Source organism: Dunckerocampus dactyliophorus, chromosome 1 (genome assembly GCF_027744805.1).
Source record: "Dunckerocampus dactyliophorus isolate RoL2022-P2 chromosome 1, RoL_Ddac_1.1, whole genome shotgun sequence".
NCBI classification, from domain to species: Eukaryota; Metazoa; Chordata; class Actinopteri; order Syngnathiformes; family Syngnathidae; genus Dunckerocampus; species Dunckerocampus dactyliophorus.
The window spans coordinates 37,038,139-37,046,603 of NC_072819.1; the positions used below are offsets into that span (position 1 = coordinate 37,038,139).

Here is an 8,465-nt window from a genome sequence, read left to right on the forward strand (position 1 = left end):
ACGAAAGCACTCAAAGCAAAACATTACGAAACACTTTATTCGAATTACTCAATGAATACAGATTGTTCGAGTATTTTAATGCAAAAGCATATGCATCTTAAGCAAGTATACAAAACATGTGTCATATCATGATATAAAATACATTCTTTTGGAACATAATCAAAACAGAAATCAAACACGTGTTGCAGTGATACAGAAAAATTCATGAGCAAAGAAATTTCAATATACAGTACAATGGATAAGTGTTTTCCATGCAATTATTTTGTGGGACACCATGCATCAGGAAAACACATACTGGCAGGACAGTCATGAATTTACAGAAGACACATAGTGGTCAATATTAACTGCATAGAATATCAAATTAAATGATTTCTCTAGTTTCAAAAGAGAGTGCAGAGAATGAGTTACATTGCAGCATCTGCAGTTACATCACAGTACAGCAACAGGTGGCGGGGTAGTTGTCTGCATCGACTTTGAATTCATTGCCATACACAAAGTAAAGGTTTGTTTTCCCTTTCCATGAATAGGTAACCTTGGTCACAGGGATCAGCTCAATAGTTTGACGCTGGAGACAAAGAAGAAGCATGGGGCTATTACTGAAAATAACATTAGACATTTCTTAGATAATAAAATGATGTTTAACTAAATTAAACTGAGCTATAAGTGTTGAGGGTGCACAATTACCTGTTGCAGAATGCGAGACGTCCGGGAGAACCTGCCCTGGTGTTCATTGACTAAACGCTGTGCAGCATTTACCACAGCAGGGTCTGGGAAACCCATCACTGGGTACACCTGGACAAAGAAATAAAATATATTGCAGGGGATGAGTGGATGTGGTAGGTGTGCGGGGGCTTTAAGTATTGTATTGGTATTAGAAAAACGTCCAGGCATACTAAAATTGTGAATTTTAATTGCCCTCATATCAATCTATTAGAACCAATAAACGGTATGGACAAAAGTATGGACACATATTACTGACATATTACTGCTTCCAGCAGCTTGGAAACCCTTTTTCTGTTCCAGCATGATCATCTCAGTGCACAAGTCCATAAAGCCAAGATTCGATGAGTTTTGTGTGGAAGAATGTGAAAGCACCAAACTCAACCCCCTCAAATACCTGTGGGGTATTATCTGTATGAATGGTCAAAAGTTCCCATAGACATGCATCACAGAAGAGATAAAGCTGTTACAGCTGCAAAAAAAAGTGGGACTAACTCAAATTTCACTCTATTTTCACTTGGCTGGGTGTCCCATTACATTTGTCCACAAAGTGTAAATTACATCATGCACCTACTGTGAGAAAATGAGCTACAAAAAAAAAACATCTTACCAAGTACTGAGCATCTCTGAAAAGCTCCTTCCCAGACACTTTGCTGAGGTTATCCACCTTAAGGCCACTGGACTGCTCCACAACATAGTCATCACAGTTGTTTGTCCTGAAATAACACAGCTTGTTTTGATAATTGTTACAATTTGAAATAATAAAAAAGTGAAAAATGCCATCATGTTCTCTTGACAATAACTGAAACAGCACCATTTTACAGTCAGGTTGATGTAGACCAAAAGCTGCTGTCTTCCTTGACATGTGGGACATTGCGTGGATCCTTGCCCCTGGCAGTGGTGGCAGCTGTGACAATAATGTACAAATGACACTTATTTCAGAGTACAATTAAGGGAAAATGTTTTTATACGCATACATGATCATGAACATTTGAGAAATGCAATAAATGAGCAGAAGACAAACTTTTTACTTACTTTTCCCTTCCTCTGCCAAAGCAGTGATTGCATCGCTCATCTCCATGACGGAAGCCAGCTCCATTGCACACCCAACAAACTTTCTGGCAGAAAAAAAAAAATTGTAGTTAATAATAGTTGTTAAAGTAATAGTTGGATGATATTACTGGAGGTACCATCTGCCATAGTGCCCAAAGAAAATGACTTACATTGCCAGCCCCAGCACAGTCTTTGCAAGGTTTTCGCCCCATTCCTATGCAAACATGGCAGCTCTGTTGATCAAATGATCCTCATTAAGAGAAGAGAACGATTCTTGTCTGAACATGTTTAGAATTGACCAGAGATCATTAAGAACCTTCATAGATGAAGTGTAGGGCACTTTTATGATCTGTTTTCCATCCACAAAATAATTGGGGGCTGCAGCAGGAATATCCCATGGCCCTGGAGGTGGTTGAGCGTATGCATCCACTGGTTGGCCTGTTCCAAAAAAATAACACGCTTGCCATCTTAAAAGAGCTGACTGCGAGCAGAGTTAGGCAATTGATCGATGACTTTTTCAATAACTCAATAAATGGTGGCGATTTAAGATAAAGTGTATAAATTAAATTTTAAATTTAGTTTGTGTTGTGTGTCTTTCAACACTGAGTATGTTTTGTCTTGTCTGACATTTTATTACATTAGCCAAGACAAAATGAGTAGGGAGATAACACATGGAAAACAAGAAAGACAATCAGACAGTTGCAAAGTAGGACATACACAAGATAACAGTGACATACCATTGTACGGCTCGTGACTCCACTCAGTAGATCTTGACTCAGTGAAGGTTTCCAAGCGGTACTGGAAAAACATTTAAATTGCATTGGTCTAATGACACCTCCATTTTTGTTTGCTATGTACCATCACATGCACACATATATTTTTTTTACCCTGTAGGTATTAAAAGCCTCCATGTTGGTGATCACACCATCTTTTGCTGGTGCTGAACTGTAACAACACTTGCTGGAGGCCCACAGAGCAAACGCTTCCCGCGCTGTAGTCTCACTTATGGATGGAATACTGCCAAGGCATTGTCTTAGCTGCAAGAGTACTGGTCATTTGAATATATACCATAAATAGTTCAAGCCTTACTTCCACTGTGGTTGGTCAGGCCCAGGTTGAGGTTGAGGAGTAGGATGCATAGGCATCGGAGGAGGGAGAAATCCTGGAAAGAGGTGGAAAGAGGTCTTCATTTCCAATTTCATGCATGGCGAGACACGGTTGGCACAACATATACTGTAAATTACAAACAACAGAAGTTGATGGTGCATTTATTGAAGTCCTATTTTTTTGTAAGGGGTAGTACATCCCTTTTACTGTATTTGCCTTTTAAAATGTCACATGGAACTGATGTTTGAAAAAAAATAATTAAATGTGACAGAAATTCAAGTCCACTTTTTACTGTCCTTTGAAAATAACACAAAGCCATTTTTGTCTAAATAGCTGGTAACTGCACTCATGCAGCCCCAGATTATGACACGACCACCACCATGCTTGCCCTTAGGCAAGACACAATTATCTTGGGTAAGCACTTTTGTTAACATCTATTTAGACAATAATAGCTGTGTATTAACTCATTTTTAGTGGATAGCAATCAATACTGATATACAGGTGGTCCTCGAGTTACATAAGAGTTCTGGTCCAAGACTGTGATGTACAGTAAGTTGAGTTGTGGTGCAAGTGAGATCTGACACCCTAATTATACCTACACTCCTAAGTCACTCATACTGGACACAGGACACATGAAGGACATACAACACATTAATAAAACACTGAATACAAGAATTACAGAAAACAGCAATAATACCAAAATAAATAAAAAATAAAATAATAAAAAAGTTTTTAATTAATTTATGGGAGTGCATAAACCAAGGACCACCTGTACAAGCTGTCCACTGACTACTCTAAAGTATATCCAAGTTCCATTTCTATAGCATTGGCCCTTAAGATATATGGTACTGTAATAATATAGTTGCTGAAATGTGAGCGGTGAAGTCACTTTTGTTAGACACTGCATACTTTTCTCCCCATCAACACTGTCCCTCTACATCAGGGGTCACCAACGTGGTGCCCGCGGGCACCAAGTAGCCCCCCACAACCACATGAGGTGCCCGCAAGCCTGCTTTTCATTCAGGTTTTCAGTTAATAATGAAAGAACAGTAGAAAGAAATGCATTCTGAAATACAAACAGTGAGTTGTGAACGCCAGGATTTTGTTAATGTTCTGTAAAACAAGCATATTCGCTTTGTTTGGGTTTAAAATAAGCTCTGAAAATAAATGTTATAAAAATGAGTAGCTCTTGGCCATTTTGATTTTGGAAAAGTAGCTCTCACAAGGGAAAAACGTTGGTGACCCCTGCTCTACATTGTCCCTCTTTCTCAACATGGTCGAGACAGATGGGTGCACCACAGAGCGTGGGTTATGTTAGAGGTATTTTCCCTAGAGGGAGTTTTCCCTTGCCTCAATCACCAAAAGCTTGCTCATGAGAGGTTTAGTTGGTTTTGCTTCATGTATGAGGAGCATGCTTCTACTGTAGACCTGCTCAAAGAGTGACATAAAAAGTAAAGACAGTAAGACAGTAAAAGTAATACATCACGAGAATTATTGCGGTATTTAGAGCAGGACAAATTATTGATATAATTGTCAAGAAGCTTCTACAGTATGCTACGTGTTGTTAATGTGCCCTTAAAGCTGCTGTATGTCCTGTAGAGCGGCTGCCTAGGGGGCACTGACGTGGAGAATGTAAGCTACACCCTGCGTAATATGCGTTTGTGCATTCCTTGAGTTTGTTGTCAGCTAATGATGGTGATTTGACAAAGTTTAGCTACTAACGTTAGCTATCATTTTATGTAAATGTATAGCCTATCGTAACGATATCATTACTGCAAATTGTTGATCGCCTCTCTGAGACTGCTGTGTGTGTGTGGACGTGCTACGGACATGTACGTGAATACCAGAAGTCGTTGGTGACCAATTATCTTATTGGAGCCAAACAAAAATTTACGCAGATTTTTATGCCGTTTAACTCGTAATTGTGGAAAAATATAGAAATTTTGGGTTCTCGTAAATCACTATTTTTAACATATGCTAGCCGGTGGTGTTTATTTTTTGGTAGACAAAAATGTAATTTTGGTCCGATGACAATAGTAAAAAAGCAAGGCCTGGATGATCCATATTTCCCTTTCTGTACTGTTCTCTGTTCAAAGAACAGAGGCATGACATGTGAGCAGTTAATCCTTTCATGTACAGGCAGTTAAATATCCACGCATATATCCACGGATGGCTATGCAGGGCTCCATACTGTACCTCCTCCCCCAGCCACAGTGCCTTCATAGCCGGGCATGTTGTCGAACATGCCGGCTGGTGGAGCGCTAGGGCCAGAAGACTCAGCCACGGGTGGGGCGAACATTGCTGAAACAAACCAGATGAACCAGTTCAATCAAATGAAGTGTAAATACAAGTGTAAAAAACGTACAAAGTTCCCATACGACAGACTAATTGGCAGCATACAAAACATTTGAATCTAGTTTCGTATCCCTGACAAATGTGAAGATCATACCTTTGTAGGGGCATGTTTCTTCATGTGGTATGCGTGTATATACAACGTGTATATGTGTGTGTTTACTATATAACTTACCTTGCCCCTCAGCGCTAGAATCCATCCGGAAATCTTTATGAACAACACTAAATACTGACTAGTAGGGTGTAGTCCTTAATAAGAAACACCTGTACAACACCTCGCTGTTTTTACAACTCTCCAAATCCACTGCATGAACACATCGGTGACGTCACCAGATGTGTTGCACAGCTGCAGCGCGGAAGTGTGCAACCATGTCCTTTCTTACCGACACTCGTCCAAGTGAAGCAACAGTGAAAGGCACACAATCACACATACCAGGAGGGCCCTCGGCTGCTGTAAAGTAACCCGGATTGGCGACGCCGTAACTTGCTCCCCCCTCGCTAGATGTAAGGAGAAACGAAAATTAACAAGAGGAAGAATAGACGGAGGATCCACCATAACATATTGAAATCACAATAATAAGTTTAATATTCCGTTTTTTAAAGACTCACTTTTTGAACGGCCGATAGTCCATCTTGCTAGGAAACAAAACAAGAACAGGCAAATAACTTGAGTCCACTTGAGTTTTACATTTTATGATAAGACGTCATCACGTGACAAAAAACAAATCATTTACCTTTTATCACACTCCAATGTCAGCTAAAACATCCACTCCTGTTCTAAGAGTCACCTAAGGGCAACCTTTGAAGAATTCACTGGGCACAATTTGTCGTCAAAGTCAGATTTTCCCAAAGAGGACCCCCTCCCATAAAAAGGGGTGTTCAGGAAGTGCGCAAACATCTGCTAATGCAGTAAACAGAAATGAAAGTGGGAAGGCAGTTGTGAGTGTTTGAGTATATAGGCTGGTTAAAACATAACACCAAGGCTTTGCCGCTATATTGTATTATAATGTTTGGATTGTGGTACTGGTTTTCAATGTACAAGTATACCTTACAGTTAATGTACAAGCAGGAGGAGGCGGTTCAAGTAACGGTTGTTGTTGTAGACTACACTTCCCATGAGCATTTGCGACATTCTCGGAAGTCCTTTTCCTTTCTTCCGCTGTCGGTGAAGTACCTTACGGAGTTACATCGGCCGGTGAGTGTATAGAATCTGTGATAATCCACTCGTTTTGTGTAATTAATTCACGATTTTAGCACGTATTGGTGTCAATTTATGTGTATTCTTTGTAGCTGTGGGGAAATTAGGCCTTGAAAAGCAATCTGATTATTGTAGTACGCGACGTGTCTGCTAAAGCTACTGACTGGCTCCTAGTTCTGTACCCGTCATGCCTGGTTGTCAAACTAAGATAAGGCCTACTGCGTAGTTGTAAAATGTTTAATATTTCAGAAATGTATTTAGATCACGTTTATGTGTAATGCTTGGGGCGTTATAGTGCGGCTTGCTAGCCAAACGTTGCTCTACGTTATGTAGCTAAAACGTTAGCTCGCAGACAAGTCAACGTTCTTCTAAGAAATGAATTAAATTTTAGTTTGTGAGTCTTTGGTTTCCAAAGCCAATTTCCATTTGGCTAACCTGCCCTAGATGTGTAGTCCATCCATTCATCCATTTTCTTTGCCGCTTCTCCTCATTAGGGTCGCGGGGTATGTTCGAGCCTAGAGATGTGTAGCATTCGCTGGAAATACATGTCCATCTCGCTAGGCCATGAAGAGATGTACATTATGTTTTTCCATTCACAGGCACCATGGCAGCCCTCCGACCGCTCACAAAGCCCAAAATCGTCAAAAAGAGAACCAAGAAGTTCATTCGCCACCAGTCTGACAGATATGTCAAGATCGCGGTGAGTTTACAGTCTGCAAGAACAGTGTGATGTCAACCTGTAGAAGTGCATACAACTTAACAGTGAACTTTTTCCCTTTTCATCACTCCTAACAGAAAAACTGGCGCAAGCCCAGAGGTATTGACAATAGGGTTCGCAGGCGGTTCAAGGGCCAGATGCTGATGCCCAACATCGGTTATGGTAGCAACAAGAAGACAAAGTACATGCTGCCAAGTGGCTTTAAGAAGTTCCTGGTGCGCAATGTCAAGGAGCTGGAGGTCCTGATGATGAGTAACAAGTAGGTCTGCATGCTCACTTGTTTCATTGTAACTTATATTGTCACTAAAATGCAGCAAAACTAAATTCCGACAGTCTTATGCTGAAGCTCGGACATCAGCTTTACCAAAAAGATTTTCAGTGGTCAAACTCATAAGTTGGTTATCGCCATTGTCAAAGATGTGAGCTATTTTATGAGCCTTTGGTCCTCAAAAATGACTAAAATCCTTACAAATACCGATTAACTGTACATTAATTACTCATTGTTTTCTCTTAAATATGAAGAGCCGGATTTGTGGTCTTTTTGCAATGACCTGTGTACCAGCTATTTATTCAGGAACAGTAAATGCAGGGACAGTGATTGAATCAAGTATAATCACCCATAACTGAATCTCTGAAATGTTTGTAAGATGTAGATTTTAATAATGGGGCCAAATCTACCTGCAATTTTGCACAGCAGTGGAAAACAAAATGCTGATTGTAGCTGCTTCGGAGGCGGTAAAAAGCAGTGTTTGAGTAAGAAGGAAAGAGTGAAAAGGGATGTTTGACCAAACATTAGCCATTGACAAAAGTTGTTGTAAGCAAATATGAAACAATTTGGTCTGGATCCAGTCAAAATGACTTAACTGCAAACTAGCAGTGTACTTGGACATCTGAGGTTTTTCTAACTTTGAGCTCAACAGGTGTTTTTTATTATTATTATTATTATTATTATTATTATTATTTAATATTTCAGTATTAATAACTAAGCTTTTTGTTGAATTCCCTCTGCCCATGTAGGACATACTGTGCTGAGATTGCCCACAATGTCTCCTCTAAGAACAGGAAAGTGATAGTGGAGAGGGCAGCACAGCTGGCCATCAAGATCACCAACCCCAACGCCAGACTCAGGAGCGAAGAGAATGAATAAAATGGCGGTTGATAATAAATACTTTAAAAAAGGAACTTTGCATGTGTGTTTTTTATGCATTGAATGTTAACTAGTTGGATTTAAAATCAGTTTTGACATTTATTGAGGAGAAAAGCATCATTATTTGAAATTAACTGACTTGTCACACAGGAAGTAAACTGAGGCTGTTG

General features: G+C 39.9%; 2 protein-coding genes across 5 annotated transcripts; one reads left to right on the top strand and one right to left on the bottom strand.

Moving 5' to 3' along the window:
- Positions 1-33: 33 nt before the first annotated feature.
- Positions 34-6,129, bottom strand: ssuh2rs1 (ssu-2 homolog, related sequence 1). Of its 4 annotated transcripts, none has more exons than XM_054796182.1 (14): positions 5,967-6,129; positions 5,842-5,868; positions 5,666-5,730; positions 5,077-5,181; positions 2,863-2,935; positions 2,661-2,790; positions 2,511-2,571; positions 2,090-2,211; positions 1,944-2,006; positions 1,756-1,838; positions 1,535-1,627; positions 1,331-1,436; positions 685-792; positions 34-565 (listed from the first exon to the last, which is right to left on the bottom strand). In XM_054796182.1, the coding sequence occupies exons 2-14, from the start codon at positions 5,862-5,864 to the stop codon at positions 425-427; spliced, it is 1,173 nt and encodes a 390-aa protein (XP_054652157.1). In that variant the 5' UTR covers positions 5,865-5,868; positions 5,967-6,129; the 3' UTR covers positions 34-424. The 4 variants fall into 4 exon arrangements, with proteins under 4 accessions (XP_054652157.1, XP_054652166.1, XP_054652175.1 ...); XM_054796191.1 differs by having other exon boundaries at positions 5,842-5,864; positions 5,967-6,092; XM_054796200.1 differs by lacking the exons at positions 5,666-5,730; positions 5,842-5,868; positions 5,967-6,129 and adding an exon at positions 5,408-5,659.
- Positions 6,130-6,360: 231 nt separating this feature from the next.
- Positions 6,361-8,330, top strand: rpl32 (ribosomal protein L32). The gene is made up of 4 exons (XM_054796222.1): positions 6,361-6,427; positions 7,030-7,130; positions 7,226-7,407; positions 8,166-8,330. The coding sequence occupies exons 2-4, from the start codon at positions 7,035-7,037 to the stop codon at positions 8,293-8,295; spliced, it is 408 nt and encodes a 135-aa protein (XP_054652197.1). The 5' UTR covers positions 6,361-6,427; positions 7,030-7,034; the 3' UTR covers positions 8,296-8,330.
- Positions 8,331-8,465: the final 135 nt, after the last annotated feature.

Excerpts from the sequence above, each read along its gene's own strand:
- ssuh2rs1 (XM_054796182.1), bottom strand. The coding sequence starts at position 5,864 with ATGGACTATCGGCCGTTCAAAAA. Across the intron at positions 5,182-5,665 it reads AGCAGCCGAGGGCCCTCCTG|CAATGTTCGCCCCACCCGTG; the intron begins GTATGTGTGATT and ends GGTTTGTTTCAG. Across the intron at positions 2,791-2,862 it reads CCTGACCAACCACAGTGGAA|TATTCCATCCATAAGTGAGA; the intron begins GTAAGGCTTGAA and ends ATGCCTTGGCAG.
- rpl32 (XM_054796222.1), top strand. The coding sequence starts at position 7,035 with ATGGCAGCCCTCCGACCGCTCACAAAGCCCAAAATCGTCAAAAAGAGA. Across the intron at positions 7,131-7,225 it reads ACAGATATGTCAAGATCGCG|AAAAACTGGCGCAAGCCCAG; the intron begins GTGAGTTTACAG and ends CACTCCTAACAG. Across the intron at positions 7,408-8,165 it reads GTCCTGATGATGAGTAACAA|GACATACTGTGCTGAGATTG; the intron begins GTAGGTCTGCAT and ends CTGCCCATGTAG.